This window comes from Meriones unguiculatus, chromosome 3, assembly GCF_030254825.1.
Source record: "Meriones unguiculatus strain TT.TT164.6M chromosome 3, Bangor_MerUng_6.1, whole genome shotgun sequence".
Classification (NCBI taxonomy): domain Eukaryota; kingdom Metazoa; phylum Chordata; class Mammalia; order Rodentia; family Muridae; genus Meriones; species Meriones unguiculatus.
The window spans coordinates 166,209,090-166,235,421 of record NC_083351.1 but is presented as its reverse complement, the minus strand read 5'-3'; the positions used below and the strand labels follow the sequence as shown (position 1 = coordinate 166,235,421).

General features: G+C 52.8%; 1 protein-coding gene across 5 annotated transcripts in view; it reads right to left on the bottom strand.

The window, feature by feature from the left end:
* Nucleotides 1-1,999: 1,999 nt before the first annotated feature.
* Shroom3 (shroom family member 3) overlaps nucleotides 2,000-26,332 on the bottom strand; it is a 276,701-nt gene continuing 252,368 nt past the window's right edge. For 4 of the 5 annotated variants that reach the window (XM_060380954.1, XM_060380956.1, XM_060380958.1 and 1 more), the window contains 7 exons: nucleotides 23,129-26,288; nucleotides 17,695-17,768; nucleotides 15,513-16,388; nucleotides 13,588-14,052; nucleotides 10,938-11,088; nucleotides 4,328-4,600; nucleotides 2,000-2,913 (listed from right to left, as the gene is read on the bottom strand). In XM_060380954.1, the coding sequence (XP_060236937.1) occupies nucleotides 2,545-2,913; nucleotides 4,328-4,600; nucleotides 10,938-11,088; nucleotides 13,588-14,052; nucleotides 15,513-16,388; nucleotides 17,695-17,768; nucleotides 23,129-26,288 (5,368 nt within the window). In that variant the 3' untranslated portion in view covers nucleotides 2,000-2,544. The remainder of the gene's footprint in view (nucleotides 2,914-4,327; nucleotides 4,601-10,937; nucleotides 11,089-13,587; nucleotides 14,053-15,512; nucleotides 16,389-17,694; nucleotides 17,769-23,128; nucleotides 26,289-26,332) is intronic. The other variant, XM_060380955.1, reaches the window with a different exon arrangement.

Here is a 26,332-nt window from a genome sequence, read left to right as displayed (position 1 = left end):
GGTTTCTTCAAAGCCTGGGGGTCGAGTCCAGGATCAGTGAAGACCACATCCTTCTAGGAATCAGATTTCAGAGTCCCACTGGCCACCTCACTAATTCATTGTGTCAGGGGAAGGATATTGGTTGTAGCAACAGAAGGATGCAAAGTATGGGGGATCTGCAGCTGTGGTGTAACAGAGGATCCCTGTCACTTTACTGTGCAGTTACTTTGTTTCACACGTCTCAATCAGAAAGGTCATCAAGACTGTGTCTACCAACCCCAGTCATCCTCAAGTGCTTGTGCTTGAACCTGCGAAGGTCAGGACAATCTCAGGAGTCCTTTCTCAGCCCTGTCCACCCTGTTTTGGGGCAGGATCTCTCGATGGCTTGGAACATACCAAATGAGCTGGGCTGGCCGGCCAGAAGCCTGAGGGACGTGTCATCACCATCTCCCTACCACTGCATTGTAAGTGCACCCTCCTCCCGTACCCTGCCGGGTTTATGTGGGTTTTCAAGATGGACTTCCTGCTTGCAAGGCAAGCACTTCCTCTTCCATTCGCTTATTACACGTGTGTGGGTGCACAGCCCCACATCCCGTGTGTCCAGGTCGGAGGAGCACTTGCAGGAGCTGGCTATTTCCACCACGCAGCTTCCAGGGACAGAACTCAAGGTTGTCAGCTTGGCGGCAGGAACTTTTGCATGCAGAGCCACCTCACTCTCCTTGAAGAACAGCTTTAAGCAGTGCTGTGTCCTGGGAGCCCCAGAACTCCTCCGGGGTTGTTACTAAGAACACCTGTAGCCGTTTGCCGAGAAGGACAGTTACCCACACAGGCATAGGCTTTAGGCTTCCGAGTGGACCACATCTAATGAAACAGCACTCGGGTCTACTATATTAACCTCAAACTAACCTTGCAGCGCAGTGTGGCCTCTGAATGCTCTGGCTTCCCAAGTCACGATGGCCCCTCTGAATGGAGCGAGAAGCATTTGAACGTGAACCCTGGGAAAGGTGCTGGCCCACCTGGATCAGCGCACTGGCACAGTTTAGTCAGCTCCACAGAGCAAAGCGGTGGCTTTGGCTGACTGCTGGCCAGGAACTTCTGGGTGGCCTCTAAGTTAACAATCAGAAACCCAGTTCGGGGTGCATCACCCGCTCAAAACATGAGCTGTTGCCTTCTCCAGTGGTTGTACACCGCCTGGCTCCTGTCCACAACCCCCATCTCATCCTGGTTTGTTTGAATAGACTTACAGCTTGGGCCAGAACCCTCAGATGCTCTCTGAAGTAATCCTTCCGGCATGCTTCAATAGACTTGGGCCACAGAGCCCCTCACACACTTTCACTGAAATACAACAACAGAAATCAGTTCTCAGAACTGGCAGGTTTGCCATTTAGGAAAGCCAGCTCCTGAAACATATTAACACATTCTGACCATGCAGCTTCCTAAGGGTACTGCACCCGAATCCCGTGTGGGATGGCTGGCTGAGTACACCTCCTCCTTCCAGGCCTGTAATTCCTCACCTAGATTAACAACCGCAGCGTGGATTTGGTTTTGAACTGGCTCAGACTCTGGGCTTATTCCTTGCAGGTCGGAGAACTGTTGTTTTTGTCAATACACTGGGAAGATGGCAGGCGGCTGGGAAGTCATCACTGAGCCGCACCAAGCCACCCTCCTGGGGCAAGTGTTGTTTGGTGCAGGAGAAACGTGGTGAGACCTGAGCAACCTGGGAACCGGGACCTCTCCCCCAGTTTAATGCAAGTGTTGAACGGCCACTGGTGTTCATAAGCATCAGACAAAAGCCGGAGAGACGGCTGAGTGGCTAAATGTATGTGTTGCACAAGGCTGAGGACCCAAGTTTGATCCTCAGAACCCACAGAAAGTTGTGGTCTAACCTCTACACGCACACTGTGGCACTGACACCCAGCCATGCACCATATACACAGGCAGGCATGTACACACAAAACAGATTCTTTTGGCAAATTGGACACAAGAAAAAGCCCACAAAAATGTCCACATTCAATGTGACTGTCTTTGGAATTCTTCATTAAGGTTTTCACAAAATACAAAGCTCCAGCGTAATCGTCTACACCCACCACAGAACAGAATCAAGTAAGTGGTTAGCACACAGACACAATGATCTTTTCATCTTTAAAATATAAATAACAAAAATGGGCAACGTTTTACAGTTTCCTTAACGCGTGCGTCTTTTTAAGGCTTCGTGTCGCAGGCTGGTCCTTGCATCCCGCCATCAGGGTGCCCTGCCCTCCGGTGCAGAAGGCCGCCGTGGGTACTTTCCTGAGGGTGGCACACGCTTGTCCACGCTGCTTCGGCCCGTGCGAACCTGCACATCAGACGCCCTCCCGTCAGGGTCGCGGCGCCATTGACTTTCCTTCTGCGGCAAGGTAGATACAGGGGAAGGGTCCAGCAGCAGGTGAGCTCGGAGACCACTGTGCGAGGCAAGAAAGGTCCCCGGATACAGCCGTTTCCTCCTGACCAGGAAGCCCCCATTCACCATCAGTCAGCTTAAATAGTGTCATGCGTGGCGACTTTTGGTCGGGTCTCTCGAGAGGGTTAAAGCGGAGAGGTCAAGGTTGGGGGAACGCCACTGAGTACGGAGGTGCCCCCAGGAGTCCCGTGGCTGGTGAGGGCCGGGGGCAGGGGCAGGGCCCCAGCCTTGGGCCTGAAGTCCGACGGGAGCGACTCCAGCAGGCACTTGACCTGCTCCTGGCCCAGCTTGATCTTGTCGTCCAGCTTGCGCTGCTCAATGAGGAGGGTGGACTTCATCTTCACGAAGTGCTGGTAGTCCTGTAGCTGCTCGGCCGACAGGTAGTTGGCCAGGATGGCCAGCACCACGCGCTCCCGCCGGTCCAGGTTCTCCTTGAGCTCCCGCGCGTCCTCGTGCTGTCCAGCCAGGACCTTCCTCTTCTCGTTCAGAGAGCTCTGCGGGGGTAAAAGGAGGATGTGGGTCAGCCGTGACACAGGGAAGCAGGCAGGCGGGCTTCCGCAGGCTGCCTCTTACAGGCCTGCAAACCCCTGCTCCGCTCAGCAGCACTCAGGATGCGTGTGCGTGTACAGGAATGCCTGTCTGTGTATATGTGTGTATTTACACACTCACACACACACAGTTAAGCTTTATTATCCTTATGTCAGGATAATATACAGCCGTTTCCTCATGACCAGGAAGCCCCCATTCACCATCAGTCAGCTTAAATAGTGTCATGCGTGGCGACTTTTGGTTGGGTCTCTCGAGAGGGTTAAAGCGGAGAGGTCAAGGTTGGGGGAACGCCACTGAGTACGGAGGTGCCCCCAGGAGGTGCCACTGTGGTGGTTAAATGGCCCTAACAACCTGACCTTTTAGGCCGATACTTACAGAGTCAACCCTCAAGTTCCCCGGGGTACTTTGTGTCCCCTGCAGACACGTTAGAGAGATTCCCAGCCGCCTCTCCACCTACTGAATCAAAAACTGCTGCGAGCTGGAGAGATGGCGCAGTGGTTAGAGCACTGGCCACTCTTCCAGGTCACTGGGGTTGGATTCCCAGCCCCAAGTGGCAGTAACAATGGCCTCTAACTCCAGTACCTGGGCATCCCATGCCCACTCCGGGTCTCTTCAGGTAACGCACACATGTGGTGAACACATGCACACACATACACACAGGCAAAACCCCCATACATATAAAATAAAAATAAGCTGAAAAAAATTTTTAAACCTCTGCAGGCAGGGCCCTGAAATCCGTTTTAACAGGACCGCCAGTGATTCTTAAACAAAAACAACTGTAGAGGATCTGAGGACCCCTCCCTCCGTAACAATGGGACTATATTTCTGATCTCTAAAGAAATCAATGCTCTCCCCCAAACCCCTTTCTTGTATTCATTGGGTCACACTTCCTCTTTCTCCTGGTACTTTGTTTCTTACAGAGGCAACCACTAATGCTGGTGCAGAGGGATAGGGAGTCGGGACCCTGCCCACGACACATGAAACCCGGTGTCTGTCACGACAGCACGGTCCTTCCAGGCGGAGGATAGTGGGGTCATGCCAGTGTACCCACCACGGCCTGGGCCTTTCTTGCAGATTCCCTGGAGCTCATTCCTGCCCTTTTATCCCAGTAGTTCGGTGGCCCTTCTCTGAGTGTCTAACGTCATGTTTTATCTCCCTGAGGAAGTGAGGAAGGACAGAGAACCCCGGGTCCTGTGCATCAACTTCCCGAGTGCTCTCTCAGCCCTCACGTCAGCCCTGCATCTTGCGTAGAAGATGCTGCCTCAGCCCCACAGTGACTGTCATCGGGGGGAAGGGACCGTGTCTAACAGCACCTCTCTATGGGCACAGGCTCAGAGGGCAACCCTCGAGGCCACTTACCCTTTCCTCTTTGCTGGCGTCTTCGCCAAGGCCACTGAGGACATTTTCCACCCGGGCGAGGCGTCCGGACAGGGACAGCAGCAGGTTGACCACCTTCTCCAAGTCCCCTATGAACATCTTGTACTTGTCAAACTCGTTGGGCTTGCAGAGCTCGCTGATCAGCGCCTCCACCTCCTCTCCCAGGGCGTTGTTCAGCTTGATGTCCATGAGCAGGCTCCCCTTCGCTTCCTGGAGGGTCTCGAGCTTGTGGGTGAGGCTTCCGATGAGTTCAGCCTGGAACAGGAGAGACGCACAGCAGAGGTGAGACAGCGGTGACGTAGGGGGACTGACACCTCCGAGCCCCACCTTGCCTTCAAGGCCCAGCTGAAAGCTCCTCTGCTCTAAGAGGATGGATGACTCAAATCAGAACAAAAGAAAGTTTTTTTCCCTTTCCCTGAATGCCATTCTTTGAGCCATGCAGAGCTCAGTGGCCAACACAGCTGATTACACATAACCCCGCCACATTTCCCCACCGTGGGAAGGTGTGCTAGCTTCTAACTGCTAACTTCCCATCCAAAGTCCTTTCATTCTTACTGGCTACAAAACCACGAGCAAGAAGGGGCAGGGCAAACATCCTCTGTACAAACGGAGGAGCCACGAAACGGGAGACTTGCGGGTGGTCTGAGAGCCGAGCTGAGTAGCTGACCTATACTGTGTGCAACTACCATGTGCTACACGTGCGTAGGATTATCTCTCTCAGTCTTTCCAATATCAGCAGGGACTCCTATCGCGTACAGCAGGTGAGGGTGTGACACAATACGTCCCACTGATGCCAGAACTTCATCGGCAAGCCAGTCACTTTTGCCTGGTTTTGTTTTTTAATTACATCTGGACCTAGTTACCACGGCTATGTAGTTTAAGCCCCTAATCACGAGTTTCTACACTTACAAAATGGCGCCACACAAACATTTCCTGTGCGTTTTGCCGTCGTTTCTTGTAACCTCTACGTAGCCCAGGTCTGCTTACAAGACAGCATGCAGACAGCACCGGAAGGAACTTGGGCGACTCCCCTGCCTCTGCCTGTGGAGTGCTGGGTTATGGGCATGCAACGGCAGACACTGTTCCCCACGGTCAGGCTGCCCACTGCTCCCCTGGCAGATGCCGTTACTGCATGAGGGGGCTGACGCTACGAGACGTCAGCCCTGGGTGTTTTTAACCGTGTAGGTACAGCTGCCAGGCTGGGCACGCTAAACAGAGCAGACACTGCTGTGTTTAGCCAGGCATGACGGGAATCGTCTGTCATCCCGGCACTTGGAGGAAGAAGGAAAGGATGGCTGCAAGTTCAAGGCCTGGTCCACATGGCGAGTTCCAGCAGAGCCGTGGTTACACAGCAAGACCTTCTCTCAGAAAACCCATGGTGGTCAAGATGGCCCAACAGGTAGGGGTGCTTGCTACCAAGCCTGACTAATAACACCCTGGACCCCAATTCTTCTGCTAGTCTGCTGGCTCCGGCGTGCTGGCCCTCAGGGCCTAAGCGGTGGGCAGTGCTGGTAGGGTGGCTGCAAAGTGTCCGGCTCGGTGTGCAGGGACTCACGTGGCACTGTGGGGTCAGGGTCCGAGTGTAGCCTGCTGCGTCTTTCTGCGCAGACCTGGCTCTGGTTTTAAGCGTATGGGTGGCAGGCAGAGCCACAAGCACACAGCAGGCGCCTGTTCACAGTTCGGTAGTGCCCGGGCTACTGAGCAGGTGCCTTGGTGGCCTGCCTCACTGTTAGATATGTGGACGGAATATGTGTGTGTCTTTAATTATTGCATGTATGTGTACCATGTGTGCACAGGTGCCTTTGAAGCCAGAAGAGAGAACCAGATCCCTAAAGCTGCGGTTACAGATGGTCGAGAGCCGCTCGATACTGGTGCAGGGACCTGAACCTATGTTCCCTGCGAGAGCACCGAGCGTTCTTAATTTGACCCCAGCCACCTCCTCAGCTCCTGAGAGAGAGATTGTTCATAACACACCAGCCTCTCACGGGGGCTACTTGCCGTGTAACCGCTGACATTTGCCCACCTAGCTTCTCTTCCGACAAGCCTTTAACTCAGGCTGCGTGAGCTATGCTATTTCTGTGGACTCTTTTTCTAAACATAGTCCAACACACCCTCCTCTCTCCCAGCTCACCATCTGCACACGAAACATCCCGCTGGGCCTTTCCCTCTGCCTCACCACCAGATGAGCACAGACTGAGTCAGAGACCGGCTCTGGCACGATTGTCGGCAGTTACTTGACCTGTGCCATCAGCTACCCACAGCGAGGGGACAGCACCGCCTGCTTGAAGCTAGCAATCACGTCTCCCTTACTGCGCTCATGCTGTGTGCCAGGCAGAAGCGTCTTACTACTCAACCGCTGCTTTCCCAGACCAGTGGCACAGGCACTATTATCGCCCCAGCTTTGCTGGGGAGCACGGTGAGGTGGGCGGAGGGTACGGAGCTCGCTCCAGCCATACAGTAAGTGCCACAGCCAGGCCTAAGCCCAGGCTGTCTGGCTCCAGGGTGCAGGCTTCAATTACTACTTTAACATCTGACGCTCAGGTGAAATAAAGCCTGTGCATGTGCACCGGAAAGCAAGCATACTGACAGGCCTTGTGTTCTGCGCTGTGACAGGGTCCAGCGCTCCTTGATGGAGATGCCTGAGGGCAGTACCCAGCCTCCCCACGTGGCAGCACTGCCTGCCTCCTGCTTTGAGGCTTGTGCCGGCAGCTCTCCCCCAAAAAACATCATCACAAGAACAGTTGGCTTCTGTTGGCTGGTTTTCATCTCCAGAAAAAGTCAGCTCTCCTGGCTGAGGGGCCGGGGACAGAGTGGACAGAGTTCGGGCATCTGCCTAACCGTGGCAGACCATTTCTGCCTTACAGGCTTTGTTTCTTTGCTTGTAGATACAAGCTCCAGGGCACTGTGTGTTAAACTGCTGTCTCTGGCCGAGCTTTAGAAAAGTTGGGGCTGGAGAGGTGGCTCAGCGGTTAAGAGCACTTGGCAGCTCTTCCGGAGGTCCTGAGTTCAACTCTCATCACCCACATGGTGGCTCATAACCATCTAGAATAAGATCTGGTGCCCTCTTCTGGCCGCAGGTGTCCATGCAGCCTCCAGGTGGCTTGTGACTGGTAAGGTCTGGCAACACGAGGAAGGTGCTGATCTGCAGGGTCAGCCACCTTCCCAGAGGCTACCCTAGCTCTCCTGTCAGTGTGTACGGACAGCATCCTGACCACCCTTCTTCCATCCTCCACAACCAATCCACCGCAGTGCCTGCTAATCTGTTTCCTTAAAGAGAAGACAAAACACCCACCACCAGCCAAACAGCCTCTTTCGAATATCTCTTACACAGCCCCCTGGACGTTGAGGTCATACTAAGCACCATGGCTGCACACTTTCTGGTGCCTGCGCTTTCCTCCCTGCCCACCCAACTCCAGGCGCAGCTGCCAGAGGGATTTCTCTGCAATGCCAACCTGCCCTGCCAAGCCCCAGAGGGTGACCTCTGGTGTGGGCCAAGATGTCACCAGCCACTGCAGCTCCCAGCTTCTGCATGTAATAATTAAACCCAGAGGCTCTTGGGAGGCATTCTGAGCCTTTGGCTTCGGGAGCAGACCCATGGAGGGGGTCTGCACACCAACAGCCCACGTGGGGTGGGTTTTCCTGCTTGTCATACTGTGAGAAAAGCTTGTCTGCAGAGCCTGAGGAGAGGAGGCTTAGGTGGGGGGACGGTGGGGAACCTTCTCTCTCCTTCTCCCTCCCTCTCAGCTTTGTCTCCAATGTGGTCCACTCAGGGAGGCCCACCACATGGTGGTGGCCCAGGTACCCCAGACACCTTCCTGGGAGCCGAAGGAAGGAAGCCTGTGGTCAAGAAACTGTACGGCTGCATAGGCTGTGGTGAGTGAGAACCTGGCTTTCCAGCAAGAGGCCTAAGAGTAGGGGTCCCTGGGAGACAAAGACTGTGTGGGAAACCCCTGGAGAGGAGGGAGCTGAGCTAGCAGATGCCTGGACCTCCACACAGGACTCTCACCTTTAAGCAGCACATGAAGGGGGAGACTTGGGGTATGCTCTGAGAACTGCACGGTGTCAGAAATACTGCTCAAGCCCCACACTAAAGCCAGAGTGGCACAGTGGGGACAGATCACACGACATCACGAAGGCTCCCCAAATGGATGGGTATTGGAACTACTGTCCAAAGGTGAAACAGAACTTAGGGTCTGGGCTTGACTCAATCAGCATTCTACAGAGGGCTGTGACCAGACCCAGCCGCTCAGCTCACAGCACAGAATACAATACAGAGTTACTCAGGATATAAAGAACAAGAAGCGGCAATTCACAGATGGCTAGACGAGAAAATTCTGACAGGATTATCAGTCTTTTAAAAAGTTTTATAAGCGTTTTTCATGATAAGAGCAAACACTCTTGAAGATGCAAGCAACAAAGAAACAAAAAAAATGGAAATTTTAGAACTGAATATGATCATTTGAATCAGAAGAAGAAGAAGAAGAAACCCACCAGCAGAATTGAGATAGGAAAGTGAACCTGAGGTCAGACCAACTGAAATTAACCAATCTGAAGAACTGAGAAAAAAAATGGACAGAACTTCAGGGATCTGTGGAGCAGTGTGAAAAGCTCCTAAGAGAAGATTAATTATGCATAAGATGATTGAGGCATAAAAATCTTTAAAGAAATAGGGATTGAAAATACCCCAATGGTGGTCAAAGGTATCTATCCACAGACGCATGCAACGTGATGGCAGCCACATGCTGAAGGGAAGCGAGCAGTCACCACAGGAGAAGATGACACTTAACTGCCCAGAAATTGCTTCTCAGCACAAGGGGGTGGGGGGCAACAACACTTCTACATACAGGATGAAGCAACAGTGAGCCCAGAACTTGTGAGAACACGCTTCAGGAATGAGAATGTCCTGGAGACAGGCAGATGGAAGCCACACTGCGGATCTGTCCTGAAGGAAATGCTAAAGGAATCCTTCTCAGCACGAGAGGAAACCAGGCCAGAGGCGACCCTGGAACTCCAGAAGAGCAGTGCAGTAGGAATGGGAGGTGGCACACAGAGGAGAAACAGCCACAGCCATCCTCGAGAGCAATGCACAGAAAAGTTTTAAATGCTACTATTTAAACTAGGAAATGTGCTATAAAATTCATTTCATATAAAACGTGCTAATAGAAGTTTTCGTGGAATTTTGTGTAAAGGGAGAATAGCGCCCCACACAAAGCTCTGCAGCCCTGCAGCCCATGCATGAAGGGCGACTTCCCTTCCTGGGGATGCTCTAATCCATGGTGGCTGGAGAGATGGCTCAGCAGCTAAGAACACGCGTTGCTCTTGCAGAGGATCTGGGTCCCACTGCTAGCACCCACATCATGGATGCTAGCACCCCCTTCACCTCCAGTTCCAGAGGATCTGAGACTCCCTTCTGACCTCCTCGGGCATCAGGCATGTATGTGGTGGACATACATATAGGCAAAAACACCTATGCACATAAAATGAAACCGTCAACAAAGCGAAGATGAGAAAAAGTCATGAGCGCTTTGCTTCTTTGCGGCTGTAATGCAGAAATGTCGACAAGCTGGACAGCGGGGCGCTCCATTAAAGATGGGACGGCGCATACACGCCTCCTTCTCTGGAGTAGAGCAAAGCCCTCTGGTTTCCAAGCACAGGGAGCATGGAGTTGGTGTCGTCAGCAGTGCTGACTGGAGAAAAGCATTTCTGTAATGGCGGTTACGGCAGGCATCCCTGAGCTCACAGTGCTGCAGCAGCACGGGGAGAGAACCTTCGGATGGGGTGCCTCTCAAAGCTCTCCCTGCTTCTGGGGTGCGTGTGCGGTTTCATCCTACACGTTAGGAAAAGGGCCCAAGGCACTACAGTACAAGAAATAGAACCGCACATGCAGGGTCCTCCTGGCGTCCACACTGCCGGAGCACACATCCCATGCTGCACCAAGCTGCACGCGTCCTTTGCAGAAGGCATGCCTGGGACCCAGGGAGGGCTGTGGGCGGAGCGGAAGGACGCCCTGCCCTGCTGACACAGGCTGGCCCGGATCTCCACAGCGTGTGGCGGGGCCACGGCAACGGTGTGGTCATTTTAAGAACTGTGACATTTAAAATTTCTGTAGGAGTACCAAATGCTAAAGACTACATTTGAGCTCCGTGCTTCTTTGGGGTACTTCCAGAGCTGGGGCGTATGAGGGTTAGTCTTACCTTTTCCTAGAAGCGTCCTGACAGCTGCTGCTTTCGCTAAGCTATCTTTAAGAGTCCTTTTTCTCTCTTGACATAAACTACTGCCAGAGAGCAGCGCTGGCATCCCTGCGCTAAGGCATGAACTGCAGCCGGGACACCCACCCTCGAAGCCTTCTTTCCTCATTTGCAGACTGAGAATGACAGCGACGTACCTGCCCCGTCTGTCCGCTCACAGAAGCCCTCTGAGAACTCTCCAGGGCCAACAGGTGGGACAGGTCCATATGTCCGTGTCAGTCCTGTCCCCCAGTACCCAATTCCCCATTCCCCATGCGCCTGAGGGGCTGGTAGCCATGCTCGTTACAAGCCCCCCCCCCCCCCCGTGGCCTTTGGGGCGAGGAGAACAAGCGGCCTCACTGTACCTTCTTCTCGTTGACGTCCTCTGGCTCCTCCTCCTCTGGCACCTCCTCCGGCATGTCTTTGATCTTGTTCAGCAGCTCCGCCTTGGCGGCGGACACACTGTAGTAGGCAGGGCAGTGGACCAGCGCGCCCACGGCTTCCTTGTCATCGCTCCTGAAACACAACAGCACGAGGTCAGGGTAGCTGCTCAACATTCAGTCATTCAGAAATGTGCAAAGACTTCGCTCCACTTAGTTTTCCCCCGAAACGATGACGAGTGGGCAGACTGTTTGCTGCTGGGTGACTATGTGCTGGGCTTCTAAAGCCAGGCAAACCCAGGATGGGAACCTCCCAAAGGCTTCCCTTCAAGAGTCTCCATTTGCGATAAAGAATCTGACTCCTTCACAGGAAGACAGTGCATAGAGACGTGAAAGAACGCACACGGTGCTGCCTAGCCCCACACTACAGGCTATGCTGTGCCTCTCCTTGCTCATTCTCTTCCTAATGCCTGAACACACCGCTTTCATCTTCAGCAGGCTTGACACCCGCACAGGCCAGCAGAATCAGGAGCTTGCTGGCCTGTCAATGGTGAGCGAACAAAAAAACCTAGTCATCAGCCGCTGTATGGAGGCTGTGGCAGGAGGACCAAGAATTTGAAACCAGCCAAGACTACTTCATCTCAAAAGGAGGAAAGGAGGCAGAGGGAGAAAAGGAAACTAGAGGAAAAGAAAGAAAAATCTGCCTATTGATTACACGGTGGGGGGAGGGTGGGGACTCAGGGTTGTCCAAAAAAACAAAACAAAACAAACCTAGGAACTGAGAAACGCGGCGTCTCGTGCTATTTGTTTTACCATAATGGGGTTGCTTCTCTTAGTCTGCTCCTTATTTGTAAGGAGCTGGGTGGGACCTCACACATGCTCAGTAGGTGTTCCACCATTGAAACAACAACCTTGGCACAGATCAGAGTTCAGATACACCTGACTCACGGGTGAATGACTCACGGATCTTGGAGAGAAATCTGACCTCTTCCATCATGCGGTATTATTGCTTAACTCCGACCCTGTGCTTTCACCTAAGAAGCAGGCTTACAAGCATCTCCACTGATTTCCTGTAAGCACAGTATCTATGTGTAGACCAGTTGATTAAAAAAAAAAAAAAAAAAAAAGCCTTCAGATGCATCAGCTTCTATCCGGTGGTCCTGTCCAGAACTGGCTGCTCAGGAGTCTGGTTAAGCTCACAATGCCACTTACTGGGTCTTGTCTCACCACAAGGTGGTGCACGCCTGCTTTCCGAAACCCTCAGGAAGGGCTCAGTGCACCAGGACCATTCTGCCACCAGACATCTCAAAGACGACGTTTTTCTAAGGATACACGGTGAAATTACTGTGGTCCTTGTGCAGCGAGGAGCTAGACAGTTTATACCCATCCTCGGGCCCGTGTGGTACCCAGTGGACTGACTGCCCTGCACGTGGCCGGGGTTCGGATGCTTTGCTATATAGTGTGACCCTGATTAAGTCACCGCACTAAGGTGGCCCGGACTTCCCAGATCTGAAACTGAAGGGATGGACGGGGTGGCCATGAGGCCTTGAGCCAGAAGAGCTCTGAGAACACAGGCCACAGGCTGCAGATACTACGCACACAGAGAGTGTTCCTGCTGTGGATCCAGTTAGGATTGGCTGCAAGTTCCTAGGCTGCAAACCCATGTTTGGGTGAAATGTTCTGTTGTATTTTGTCTGGAAGCTAGGTACTGCTGAGTCCCAGTCTGTCAATAAGCCTACTTTTCACTGAGAATTAACAAGGAAATAGAACCCACTCTGAATCTTTCTCCTGACAATGCTTTAACAAAACCAAGTGTGTAGGAAAACCTCCGAATATGTTACTGAAGGAGCCCACAGAGTAGGAAACAAGACTTCTCCTGGGGTGACTGGACACTAGACCAGTGGTCTGAGACCAGCAGAGGGCTGGGGACCCTCCCAAGCAGGCCGTAAGGGGCCCCACACATCCAGGACAGCAGTCGCCACTGAGACTTTAATTTCCGGATGTGTGCAAATGTTCAGCTTGATGCCCCACAGTGGGTGTCCTAGAGGTAAAGGTCCTCTCCCTTTCATAAAGCCCAGTCCACTTTGTTCCTGTAGAGGCCTCAGACATGCTCGCATCTTCTCCTTGCCCCCTTCTCTGCACTATGCCTAGGGAAGGTCCCTGAAGTGTGACCACAACAGGATAGGCAATCACGTGCTTGCTGACTCTGAGACACTGTATGATTACTATGAGAGTGGGAAGTCAGGGTTCAAACCCTACAGCCTCCATTCATACATTCTAGGGCCTTGGTGGATCGAGGCACTAATTAATATTCCTGTGTTTTGGGGTTAGCTGGAAGTTCTGTCAGGGGTGCTGGTGAAGATGAGGTGCAGTAACACGGAGATTCAAGGCGCGTGTCATGTGTGTGTTTCCATGTCTAACAAGGTGTTAGTGACAACGACTCCCACGGCTCTCATTTTTGCAGTTGGGCATCTGTCTCATGTCCTGCTCCTCAGAGTCACTGCCCTGAGGCTGGGATGCAATGCCATTCCTGGTCAGTGATCTGTGGTGGGGGGAACACGTAAGTATTCCAAAACCATCCCACAGACATGAGCTTGACTATAAGGCATTTTGGGGGGCACCACCGGGGACTTACGTCTTGGCTTCACATCCAGGGTGTCTGGTGGTCACTTCTAAGGCTTTCCTCTTGGAGCTGCTTTCCTTCAGCACGTTAGCATCTCTGGGGAACAAACCCTCCATCAGATCCATCGTCGTCTTCATTCTGGAGTCAGGGTCCAAAATGTCTGCCAGAGATTTGTCTTGGTGGACAATTTCCTTGGCAAGAGCCTCTGTTCGGATGTCTTCCGACGTCTTCTGGGGCTCAGCGTGGATTTTCTCTCCTGTGTCCTGGGTTCTGCTGATGGGTTCGTGGGCGAGGTTTCGGGTCTGGCTGGGAGAGGGCTGCTTGCCAGGGGGACTGGCGAGCTGAGGTTGAGCATTCTCGCGGCAGGGCATGCTGGACTCGGCCTCTGAACCTTTGGGCGGAGTCTGCGGTGGTGTGGCTGCACCAGGCGTGTGCCTTTCGCTGGTGGCCGTCACCCTGGGAAGTCTGCAGGAACTGCTATGGGAAGAAAGACAGATGGCTAAGGGAAGAGACAGTGAGGCTGAAGAGGAGGGCACAGGAACCGTGAGGCAGGCATTCTCATCAGGCGTGAGGGGACCCATCTGCGGTACTCTCCCTAAACCACAGGGCACTAATGGACCTTGCCCTGAGCCCAGGGCTGGTCCTTAGACAGGTACACCACTGGGAATTGTTGGGACAGGCGCTGCTACTGGGCCCGAGAGCTTTCTGGGAGGTTTTCGTGGACAGAGTGGTGGCGGTGAGTGAGTCTTGTAGCGTCCAGAAGATGCCACCCCACAGAGGTGGTGTTTGGTTTTGAGATGGGGGTCTCTACATAGCCCTGGCTGTCCTGGAACTCAGAGAGCCCTGGCCTCTGCCTCCTGAGTGCTGGGATTAAAGGCATGCACCAGCATGCCCGGCCCCATACAGTTTTATTATTATTATTATTATTATTATTATTATTATTATTATTATTATTATTAGTTACATTTTATTAACTCTGTATCCCAGCTGTATCCCGCTCCTTTATTCCCTCCCTCAGCTCCTCCCTGTCCCTTTCCAAGTCCACAGATTGGGGAGGTCCTCCTCGCCTTTCGTCTGGCCCTGTTTTATCATTTTTTTTTTAACATTTATTTATTTGGGGGAGCGTTGTGCCATATAGTATATGTGTGAAAGTCAGAGGAGAGGTTCTCTCTTTCTACCATGTGGGTTCTGGGGTTGAACTCAGGTCGTCAGACTTAATGGCAAGCTGCCTTAACAACTGAGCCATCTTACTGGACCCCAAAGAGTAATCTCTGTGAGCAAAGACTGTGCTGGAAAAGGCTTATTCCTCATTAGCCTGGCTTAACGTCACCGGCTGTTAGCTCTGTCCTGTACCTCTGTGGACACGGAGAGCTGGTTACCCTCGGCACTCGGCCTCTCCTTTGAGAGGCTGCCTCGAGGCTGCACGTGTGTCCAGAACAGCCTCTGACTAGGTGGGGAAACCAGACTTGGGGATCAGTATAAGGAGACCCTTTCAGTTACTTAAGAGGAGCTGGGTCTTGGCTCTTTAAATTTTCACCTCTCAAGCTGGGTGTGGTGGCATGCGCCTGTGATCCCAGCACTAGGGGAGGCGGAGGCAGCAGATCTCTGTAAGTCTGAGGTCAGCCTGGTCCTCAAAGTGAGTCCAGGACAGCCAAGGCTGCACAGGGAAACCCTGTCTTGAAAAAAAAAAAAACAAAACAAAAAACAAAACAAAACAAAAAACAAAATCTCACTTCTCTATACACAGTAAATGCTATCCCTTCAAGGCAAACAAATGAATAGCTCCATGAGTTGAGCCTGTATAAATAATCTCCATCCTCAGGCTCTCCCGGGAGCAGCAGAGCGATGCCCTGGGCCCCTGGCCATGAACACCTGGGAGTGAAGGATGATCACTTCCCCTCAGCCCAAGGCTTGCCTGGCTGCGGCTGCTCACGCACCTGCTGCCTGGCTCCTCGTCAGCTTCACTGTCCGGCGACGCCTCACACGTGGCTGGGGGAGGAGGTGGAGGAAAGTCATCTGAGCCATTCGCTAGGGTTTCCTGGCTCGGTGGTGGAGGTGGGGGCAGAGTGTCAAACGAGGGGCTGGAGGTAAGCTTGGGGCGCAGGTCCTTCACGAAGACGTCATCATCGAAGTCGCCCCGGGGCGGCGGGGAGGTCTGCAGGGCTGACTCGGATATTCGGAGGGAGATCCTTCCTGGAGTGTCTGGGTCGGAAGTGCTGCATGAACTCTGAAGACTCATCTGGTGTTTGTAGTGCTTCGCGTTGGCAAGCTCGGGCAACGAGGCATCCTCCGGAAGGCCGTCCTCTCTGACTGCGTGGGTCCACTTCGCCCAGGGTGGAGGGGGTCGCTGGGGCAGGGATGCCCTCTTCCACATTCCCTCTTCCAGCCCGTGTTCTGGGCTGCTGACCTCGTGGCATCTCGGGCTGGGAGGCCGGCTCAGGCTGTGGCTGTTGTTTCTGTAGGTCACCGCAGAGGAGGGGGATGGGAGAGGCTGTCGCGTCTGACCACTCCTCTCAGTCTGCTCATCGATGGCAAGCTGTGAATGGTAACTGGAGGGGGCAGGTGACAGCAGAGGGGGGCTGAGGGGGGCCACGGAGAATGCTCTGGCATCTGGGAAGTGGCCTGGCATTCCCACCAGAAGTGGCCTAGGGAAAGGTGCTCTAGGTTGCTTCGGATGGTCTGGGGCTCCGGAACATTCCACAGGCGCTGAGGAACCCACGTTGCCTTTGCAGCCTGAGCTATTCCAGCAAGGGGCAGGATGGTGTAGGGGCGATGCCAGCTCTTTTTGGCCTCTGTCTGAGCAACTGAGAGACCTGCAACAGGGAACAGGTATGAGGGTCAGGGCAGACATTAAGCATCAGAGACACAGATGAGGGACCTCATCTTAGAGAAGGGGATAACTCTTCCAAAACCACGTTAAACAAAAGCACCAGGAGGACAGCCCCACTCCCCACTCCCCAGTCCATCTGCCTTCCTTTTACTAACCCTCCCTCACAGGCCCACCCCCATCTCCTGCCATGACACACATGTAAGATGGCTTCTGAGGACATGAAGAAAAACAAGCAACTCATTTCTTTAGTTCCATTTCTTTTTGGACTCCTTTGGGGAATGGCTCCAGGCTCTGGGGAGAACTGTCTCCCTGAATCACCCCAGGGGAGAGGTCTGCCTGGGAGTATCTATGTGGCTGAGTCCAAGGGTTTGATGATAAGCATCCCCTGTTCTCTAAGAGGAGTACACAGAGTTGGTGGAGTACAGGGCTTGTCTCGGAGCTTCTCCCTCTTGGATGTGGCCTCCCTCCCCATCACAGCCTCCTTCACTGAGTCAGTTTCTCCACGAGGGGCCCTTTCCATCTGTGCTGGATTCACAGGCAAGCCCCTGGGAATGCTTTTCACTTCGATGTCATGCATTTTGGTGCCCCTAGCACCTGGCAGAAAGTACCCCATTTTATACTTAGCATCTTAGCTGGACGTGGCATGTGCACACCCACAATCCCAGTGCTATGAAGGCTGAGGCAGAATTCAAACTTCTAAGCAATCTTGGTCTAGCCAGCAAATTCCCAGACTACAGGGTTAGAATCTTCCTCAAAACAGACAAATAAAACCAACCAAACAAACAATAATACCTAGCATGCTCTAGGAGCCAAGTAGAATTTGATGTTTTCATGACCAATTCAGATACCATATATATATATATATATATATATATATATATATATATATACACATTTCATTTAGCTAATACCTTCAAGGTTCATATTTGATGGGACTTCTTCTCTTTTTAAGGCTGAAGAATATTCCACTGTGTTCACCATGTTCTGTTTAGGTAGTCATTCCTGATGGAGACTTGAGTCCTCGACTGTTTCTGACTACTGTCAACAGCGGACAGCACTGTGCGAGCATTCGCATGAAAGCCTTTTTCAGACTCTGCTTTCAGTCCTTCGGGATGCACAGGCAGGAGTGCTACTGCCGGGTCATATCCTAGCTCAGTTTTCACTGCTTTCAGGGACCTCCATGCTGTTATCTATGCTGCCACCAATTTCCATTCCCACAGTGCACAGGGTTCTGCCTTCTCACCCGTGCCAACACTTGCTTTTCTCTGTTGCCATATACAAGCACATACCTAGATCCAGGGCCAGGCAGACAGCATGGATCCTTCACAAAGCCAAAGCCACCGTGTTCCCTCAGGGGCACATCCTTGAAGCACAAGAAAAGGGCAATGTTATGGAGGGGTGTACATTTTTAAGTAGGGTGCAGGGAGGGAGAACAGCTCTCCACTGCAGACCTGTAATGCCCAGGCACTACGGCAACACTCTTACAGACTTTCCCATTTAGTCCGCAAAGCCCCAGGAAGTACAGCTAACACCACTGCACTGGTGAGGAGCTAGGCCCCAGCTCAGAAGTGGGAGTCAACATCACAACTTCCATTATTTTTGCTGGTAGGTCCCCTCACCTCACAAGAATGTCTGTCAAGTAAGAGAAGTCTGATAAAGATGATTTTGGAGTTCACAATCGCAACAATACTTAAGTATGCTGATAAAGACATGAATTCAAGGGGTCAAACTCTTCAAATGGCAACAGGAGACAACGGAAAACGAAACACAACAGGAAACATTGTAATTCTGCAAACTTTCAAGTGTTCTGAACAGGAATCTAGTTTGTTAGCAGGCTACAGTAAACTCTCCCAAGTCCTCACCCTTATGTGGTGTCAGTAACTCTGGAGACGTTACAGGGCAGCTTTCCCTACCCAGAGTTTTTCTGGGTAGATACTGGTACCCTGAAAGGGTTAATACCACAATGCTGCCGTGGTCATGATGAAGAGGGCGCTGTTGCCATGGCTGACAATGTAATCGGTTCTCCATTAGTCACAGTAATAGCACACAGATGAGAAATGAAAATTCAACTATCTGAACCAGACTTTAGTAACTTAGTCACTATGCACGATTTCTAATGGGATAATTGCTTTTCACTTCCTTTTTCATGTTTCTATCTGGGTGGAACTAATAAGCAATGAGGACTCAAATATTGATGGCTAGGGAGGTGACAAGTGGACCAACTGCTTGGTGGAATCAACTGAGAGCCCCTGTCTCACCATCACCACCACCACCACCACCACCACACACACACACACACACACACACACACACACACACACACACAGTCCTGCAAACACATACACCTGTAAACAAAACAGTCAAAGGTTGGATGGAGATGGTAGAATGCTTGCCTAGCGTGTATGAGGCCTACGTTCAATTCTCAGTACTGTCTCTTCCCTCTACTGCTGCTCCCCAAAAAAATCAAAGGTGATTACAGGCAGAAGCAGCAAATGCCCAGATGTTAATTGTTCCGCCTCTCCCTTATTAGATATATTACTGTTAAAAAAAAAAAAAAAGTTGGGTGTGGTGGTGCACACCTTTAATCCCGGCACTCAGAGAAGCAGAGGAGGTGGATCTTTGTGAGTTTCAGGCCAGCTTGGTCTACCAAGTGAGTTCAGGACACCTGAGGCTACACAGAGAAACACTGTCTCAAGCAAAACAAAAAAGGTATGTTACTGTGTGTCAGATGCTTTGGTAAATATCTTGCATGGAACATTACCTATTTGACATGTCCACTGAAACTTGCATGAGTATATGCATGCCGAAATACAAGGGTGCACACATGATCAAGTATGTGACTGCAGTTCAGAAACATTGCCTGCAGTTACGTAAACAGAGGAACTAGGATTCAAACAGGATCTTTTCAAAGCCCGAGATCTTTCTGTGGGATTTCAGTCGGTTAAATGCAGCTGGTAGATGCCATGTTTTGCACACCTGAAGATGAAGTCTGTGCACCGACTAGGATGGAAGCTCCTGTTTCCCCTACAGTACTTTAAGGCTTGCCCCAAGGGCCCTTCCCTGTTGACATGAATGGGCCAGTTTTTGCCAATAGTTAACTGCAACAGCCTAGGGCCCATCTGAGCTCCTGGCACAGTAAACTTCAAATATGTCTGCACATTCAATTACACCCTTTATACTTCAGTATATGAAGGAAGCTAACCTTGTGCATTCACCTGATTTGGCCCTGGAAATGATATTTATGTGACTGTGCATTTAAATGGGCGTGGGAGTTAAACCCAGAAATCATGTATTGAGAGGACTTATCAAATTACCTATTAATCAAGATACCCTACCCTCCTCATTTCCAGCCCCACCCCTCACCCCCAAAGCACTGAGCCTTGTACATGCCGGGCAAGCCCTTTACCACTGAGCCATACATGTCCTCAATGTCATTTGGATGGAAGGAAGATGTGGAAACCCAAGGAGGATATTCCTCTTGTGTGTTTTCACTGTCAAAGGATACTTGACTTTCTATAAACGAACAACGTAGGAAAGAGCAGTGGAGGGAGGAGAAATACCAGGCTTAGACATAAACGAACTTGTTGCTGATTGTTGCTTCAAAACTGACTTAAAGGAGTAGGCACATCTCTGTGCGCTCAACCAAAAGAACAAACAACCTGATTCAAACCCTAGCTCTCGGCGTACCTGACACTATAACCTGATGTCTACAAGATCCCAATCCCGACGCCCTTTCCAACTGTGGTAGCTCTTTGACCAACAAAATATGAAGACTGCCAACAGTTGTCTACTTCAGGGTATTAGTTTCCAGGATCTACTAAAATGAATTAAGGATTCACATGAAAAAAGGCATAAGAACACCCTAACTATTTAAACGTAAGCAATAACTGATAAACACTAAAAGGACGTGACTGACTTTGCCACCTGATATTTTCAGACAGAAGACGTTTAGCTCTTGTCACTTTCCACCCATGCCAGCCCCTGTTTACTCAAGGAAACAGCATGGTCTGGTGACGTAAGGCTGCAGCAGGCAGGCAGGTCTCAAGCGCCTTTCTCTACTACTCAGTTTTAAGGATTGGCACACAGTAAAAAAAACTTGGTTAGTGTTGGGTGTCTGTAAGTTCACAGTTCGCTGGAAGTCTGGTAGTTACGCTTCAGCTCGAATGGCAGCTTACTGTCCGGCGCTACAAACGGCTCACCGGCTGTACCCGCAGACTCCAGCCCCCATCCAGCATCACAGTTTGGGTCACTAATTTCCTCAGCAACATACCAAGTGTCATACCACCTCACAGTAACTGCAAAAGGCCCGGAGAATACAGTCCAGACAATCAGAGAAGCCTCTACCTCAGAATGAAGATATCGATGTTTATTTAAAAATAGGCTCTTCTATAGGTTTATCTTAATTTTGTGTGTGTTTTGTCTGCATGTATCTGTGTACCACATGAGTGTCCCTGGTGTCTGCACATGCTAGAAGGTGTTGGATACCGGATACCATGGAACTGGGGTTACAGATGGTTGTGAGCTGCCATGTGGGTGCTGGGACCAGAAGCTCCATCCTCAGTGAGAGCCGCAGGTGCTCTTAACCACCAAGCCACCTCTCCAGGCCCCAGGCTCTGCTACATTCTAACCTATGAATGAAGACCTGTGAGATTCTGTCTCAGCGGCAGAGATGTCTGGGTGCTTTCTGCAGCTTTGCAGAGGAGCCAGCACTTAAAGATGCTCAGGTTTGTCGAGCATCACTGAACATCAGTGAAAACAAACGGAGTCTAATGAGCACTGAGGCTCCCGTCCCTAACATTCATCTGCTCTGCAACTGTACTCTTCAAACAAAGATGACTACAAGGGGAGAAAAATGGGTGCTGCATTTTTCAGGGAGAATGTCAAGATAGTGAGGGAGAAGCCCCATCTTGTCAAGTTTTAGAGTAGCTCTCAGGCTATCTGTAGCTCAATGTGATGGCCTATTACAGTTATTTCAGGCCTCTAAATTATCAAGCATTATACACAGGGGAATTGATTTCCATGAGGACTTGTTTTGGGGAAAGCACCTGGCAGATTTTTGAGAAGGATGCTCACAGAGAGTTCAAGTGCACAGTGCCAGAAATGAACTCTGCAAAATTTGGTTTTTAACTCAGTCTGTACAAAGTTACTTAAGGTACCTTGTTTTAGTTCACTGAAGCTAGAGGAAAAAATTTTTTATTAACTGAATCTCTAAAAAACAAAACAAAACATAAAACCAGATAACAGGAAAGTTCTCTAAACTTAGGATTCTAAAAACTAAAAATCTAAATTTATAGTTCTGAAAAACACAATTCACCTTGACTCCATAACCCAAGTAGGAACAGATTTTGTCATACTCCACCCCTTCCTGCACACGATGGATTTCCACTGCCAAGCTATTCCACCCTGAGGCCCCTTGTTTTAACCACAAATAAGGTAGGAGATGAAGAGCATGCTGCAGTTAACCTACGGGCTTTGGTCAGGCAGGGACTAGCTGCTGGCTGCAGAAGCCAGCTCAAGAATGTCTCAGAGTGTTGGTGCAGACCTAAATATGTCCTGACTGTTTCCCCCTGGCTTCACAGTCCCCGATTAAATAACAACTAAGAGTGGCAGTTTTGGTCCTCGATAAAAGAGCATCTGAATGCCTTTTTGTGTTCAGTTACCTTTCTAAAAAGTTTCTCAAACAACACAAAGTATTTAATTGGTATTTTATGAAACCTCACCACTTCTCCAAAACAAAACAAAGAGCCCACTTGAACTCTATTTCCCAAGTGATCGGCTTATGAAATTTTTAGGGGGCAAAGCAAACAATTTCTCATCCAACCAACTCCCCAGGACAGAATAATGACATCTAACAGAAGATTTGTTTTTTGTCTATGCTTTTCTATCTTTTAAGACAGGATCTTTCTGCATAGCCCCGGCTATGCTGGAACTCATTATATAGACCAGGCTGGCCTTGAACTCAGAGATGGGTCTGCCTCCTGAAGTGCTGGGATTCAAAGCCAGCACTCTGCCCCACACCACCCACTTTTCCATAAAAATCACATCATCTTTACAATATTGGAAGAGAAGAAGAAATTGCTTGGAGTTCTACATAGTAAACTACTGCTGGGCAAATTAGCTGAAAAAAAAACTTGTATCTAAGGATTTTAAGTGATCATCAGCAAGAAAGCAGTACTGCAGCCTTTGGTGGGAGTTACACTGGGGAGAGAATATTCCTAGACAGAAAGGGTGTGTGAGACACATGCACACGTGTTTCAACGTACTGGGAGATGAGATAACTCCTAAAATCTTACACATGCACGCACGCACGCACGCACGCACGCACGCACGCACACCATACTATGTCAACAGCCAGACCTGGTGGCCAAGGTTTATTTCAAATACTTGGGCTTCTGAGAACGAAGGACTGGAAAGTTCGAGGCCAGCCTAGTCAATGTAGTGAGATCCTATATCAAAAGAGAAAGGAGAAGGGGCTGGCTGGGGGCAGCTCTGTGGTTACAGCGTGCTTGGCACGCGCGGAACCCCGTGTTCAACTGCCAGTACTGCAGACAACCATAAGACAACTGTTATCTTTGCACGGAAACCAGGTAAGGTTGAGCGGGAAGGCCACAGAAAAGCAACAAACAATATAACTTTCCTATACTGAAAAGAAAAGAAAGAAGCTAAACCAAGGACAGAGGTTAGGAGGGCCAGTCCTAGGCCAGCTGGCTTGGCTGCACCTACCTGGCCTTTCTTGTCTGAGGTGGGAGACGACCTGGACCGCACGTGTACGGGGACCGCCAGGGTATCGGAGCGCTCCAGCAGATCCTCGGCCGACTTGGACTTCCCCGCCTTCCCGGCCGCCATGCCCCAGGGGGGCGGCCCGTCGGGGTTCCTGTCCGTTCTCTGGGCGCCCCTCGGTGCACAGGTGGGCCCGCTGGGCGGCTGCCTGGGGGGCTGAGGGTCCCAGCGTCGTCGCTCGCCAGCTAGGCGTCCGTTGGCGAAGGAGCTGCTGCGATCTCGGGGCGCCTGCAGGGCCTCCGCGGCGGACGGGTGGGGGTGCTCCCAGCGGGGCGGCGCCTCGGGCTCCCGCAGCAGCGAGCTCAGGCTGGAGGCGGAGGCCAGGCTGGGGCCGCGCGCGCCGCGTTCCGGCGGCCCGGGCTCCAGGGGGCAGGCGGCGGAGGCCGGCCGCTTGCCGGTCTTGCGCTGGATGTAGTCGGCCAGGGCGCTCTGCTGGAACTGCTTGAGCTCGGGGCCCGACAGGCTGAGCGTGGAGCAGGCTTTGCCGTCGCGCTCGAAGATGCGGCGCCGGTCGGCCACGGTGCTCTCCGAGAAGCGCAGCGGCGCCGGCCTCGGGGGCCCGCGGGGCGCGGCCTCGGCCTCCTCTGAGACCCCCACCTCGTTCATCTTCTCGGGCTCCGAGTACGAGCGCTTTTTCTGCTCGGGCGTGAGGCGCCGGCGGGCGCCACCCCGGCGGGCGGCCTGGGGTGCGGCCGGGGTCACGCTGTGTCGCTCCCGGGGGGTGTGCGGGGAGGCCGTGGGCGCCGTGGCCTCGGGGCTCCGCATGCCCACGTGCGCAGAGGCGGGTCGCGGGCGCCAGGGCCTCGAGGTGGCCGGGGTGGCCGGCTCCAGGTCTCGGCGGCGAAACGAGGTGGCCCCCAGGACGCGGGACTGCGCATCCTTGATGCTGTTCCTGTAGGCGCGGCTGAAGGGCGCGTCCAGCAGGGGCGACTCCGGGGTGCCGGGCCTGTCCTCGGACCACGACGATTCTCTCTCCGCCTCGTCGCCGCAGTAGAGCTGGAAGGTGCTCTGGCTGCGGAGCAGGCGGCCGTCGGGCCTCGGGGGCTCGCTGCCTCGGGCGGGGGGCCCGCGGCCATCCGCAGCAGCCCTCCTCGGCTGCGGGCCGCCCTGCTGCCGCGGAGCCTCTTCGTGCTTAGACTCCCCGGGTTTGGGGTTCTGCTCCCCGTTGCGCAGGGGCTCAGTGGAGTCCGAGACACGGGTGCTGCTGGCTTTTGTATCCTCGAAGTCACTACCGGGAGTACTGGGGGTTGGGCCCGTCCTACCGGGCCGATAGTTAAGGCCATAAGTGGAGCTGCCCACACTCGGGAGTCGGTGGCGCCCTTGCTCTCGCTCTTCTATCTTGGAAACCTTCTCCAGCACGGAGCACTGGGGCTTCCTGTACTGCAGGGCCGAGGCGCTGCTGGTGCTGAGTCTCCTCTGGCCAGCACCGGGTGTGTGGTGCAGCGGCGGGTCTGTTGGCTCTTCATATCTCGTGTCTGCAGGGTGCAAGGATTCTGCGACCTTCGCTGTCCCCTCGGGCCTTGGATAGGAAAGAGCCCTGTCCAGGTAGGCCCTGCTGTCAGGCCCCGCTTTCCTCCCGGGGTCCTCCACCGTGGTGTTGAGGGCACAGGTGGGCCTGCCCCCCGGGTACACCTCCTGGGCTTCTCCTCCTAGCTCCGCGCTATTTTGTCTTTTTAGACTCTCCGGGATATTCTGGAGAGAGGAGAAGGCCGACTTGGTCCTGCCGAAGTTGCCTGACAGGCTCTGGCCTTGGCCATCCCTCTCGAGTTTCTGTCTGAGGTTGGCGTTGTGATCTTCCTGGAAGTCGCCCTCCCAAGGCGGAGGGGGCCTGGAAGGCCTCCTGTCATCGCTCACGTTTAAGGCCTGGGCCTGAGGGGATGAGAGGCCGTGGGGGTTCGAACACGCCCTGCTGCCGTGGGTGTTCTTTCTCTCGCTGGGATATGGGCTGTTGCCCTGGGGAGGCGTGGCATGTTTCTTCAGGGAGGAATCTTCATTTTCAGGCACTGAGGAAAAATGGACCTTGTAGGAGACATATTTGGCCGTGGGTTCTGACTTTCTCTCCACCGGGGTCACTGAGCCGTGTTCTAGGGGCTGGCAGAAGGCAAACCCAGGCCTGCTGGCTTCCTTTCGATTCCCGTTCTCATCTAAGGCAGCCATCTTGTTGCAAGCTTCCTGGGCAGCTGTGTAGCTGCTCTCTTTGACCAGGGCGGGGTAGACTGTACCATTGCTACCCACGGAGGGCTGGGGCACCTGGGCAAAGTGAGGCTCCGGAGACGGCACTGGATAGATGCCAGTGGCCAGGAGAGGTTGGCCCGGCTGCGTCTTCTGAGTGTACGGATGCTTGGGCTTCACTGGGGGGCTGTTCTCTGGACTCCTCTCTGGGACGGTATGCAGCTGTTCCTCGATGAACGGGGCTTTCAGGGAGCCGGAAGAGCTCGTCTGAGGCCGGCACAGCCTTTTCTGATCAAGGCTGGACCAGGAGCTGGGGCGCTCACGGTGCCGGAAGGCAGCATAACTGTCACTCCGAGTGGGGGGCATGGGTGCGCCCACTTTATGGGGCAGGTTGTCAGTGGAGGTCTCCAGGGAACCGGAGCACTGCTGGCCCCAAGTTGAGGGTGGCGCTCCCTTGCCCCGAGGAACGCTATGCCATTTAGCACAGCCCTGACTATCTGCGGGCATGTGGGCATCCCTGCCTGGAAGGAGCAAGGCTGAAGGGTTCACCTCATACTCTGAGGACACTCCCCTCCGGGTATCGTAGACTGTCTTGACATAGCGAATGTCTGCCTGCCTCATCCCTTCCAGGAGGCCTCCTCTGGCGGAGATCATGTCCACGGAGCCTGACCGTTCTCTGCCGGAGCCGGCAGGGGGCGGGTACTCGAGGATGCTGGAACTGGTGGAGAAGGAGCTGTAGGCAGAGTCTCTTTTGTTGTGGAGGTGGCCGAGCTGGTCGATGCTGCTCGTGGACTTGGCCGGGGAGAGGAGGTGGCAGTGTGGGTATCCGCCGCTAGGCTCCAGGCTTTCCATGCTCCCCTGCGAGCTGCACTGGTCAGGGCTCCGCCTCAGATAAGCATGCTCGTAGTTGGAGAGGTCGCTTGTGGAAGAGCTGGGAGGAGGAGAGACAAAACAGTCAGTCGGCTGAGGAGTTGC